The sequence below is a fragment of the Fulmarus glacialis genome, unplaced genomic scaffold, assembly GCF_000690835.1.
Source record: "Fulmarus glacialis isolate BGI_N327 unplaced genomic scaffold, ASM69083v1 scaffold35699, whole genome shotgun sequence".
Taxonomy (NCBI): Eukaryota; Metazoa; Chordata; class Aves; order Procellariiformes; family Procellariidae; genus Fulmarus; species Fulmarus glacialis.
The window spans coordinates 271-997 of NW_009235832.1; the positions used below are offsets into that span (position 1 = coordinate 271).

At 66.3% G+C, this 727-nt stretch overlaps 1 protein-coding gene across 1 annotated transcript in view; it reads right to left on the bottom strand.

Annotated features, from left to right (window-relative positions):
• Positions 1-183: 183 nt before the first annotated feature.
• SUPT5H (suppressor of Ty 5 homolog (S. cerevisiae)) overlaps positions 184-727 on the bottom strand; it is a gene marked incomplete at both ends in the record, with an annotated part of 1,290 nt that continues 746 nt past the window's right edge. The window contains 2 exons of the mRNA XM_009586168.1: positions 184-330; positions 545-691. Coding sequence (XP_009584463.1) covers positions 184-330; positions 545-691 — 294 coding nt within the window. The remainder of the gene's footprint in view (positions 331-544; positions 692-727) is intronic.

Below are 727 nucleotides of genomic sequence, written 5' to 3' on the forward strand. Positions count from 1 at the left end.
GTCCCGGGACGGACCCCAAGACACCCGGGATCCCGCCCAGCTCACCCCAGGGACGGTCCCTGAAGAAGGGACAGACCCAGAGCAGCACCAGCAAGGACCCAGAGCACCCCTGGGGGCCCCCAACGCACCAGGAAGGGCCCGTCACACCCCCAGGACCCCCCCTCAAACCCCATAAGCCCCTACCGAGTGAGGCCCGTCTATGACTTTAACGATGTCCTTGACGTGGATGTTGTTCTGCTCCGAGTCAAGGGCGACGGCGAAGCGGTTGTCCTTCTTCCTGGTGACAGCCTGATGCCGCACCGTCACCACCTTCCCGTACATGTTCAGCACCTGCGGGGGACGGCGAGAGGCTAGTGGGAGGGGGATGGCCAAAAATGGGGACCCCGCCGGGGCAGGGGACACAGCTCCGGCATGGGGACGAGCACAGAAACCCCCCCCAGGGCAGGGGACACTGCTCCAGCATGGGGACAAGCATGGAACACCCCCCCCCACCAAGGGAAGGGGACATGGCTCCTCTGGGCGATCCCGGGGAGCTGGAACCCACCTGGAAGGTCTCCCGCTCCAGACGGACGATGACGCCCACGGTTTGGGGGTCCAGCTGCACCAGCTCGCCCCACTCGTGCTGCCCCCCCACGTCTACGCCGGACGCCGTCTCCGAGCAGAGCTGCAGGTCCCGCGGCAGAACCTTGAGCTGGTGGCAAGGAAAGTGAGACGCAGCTGTTTCCCC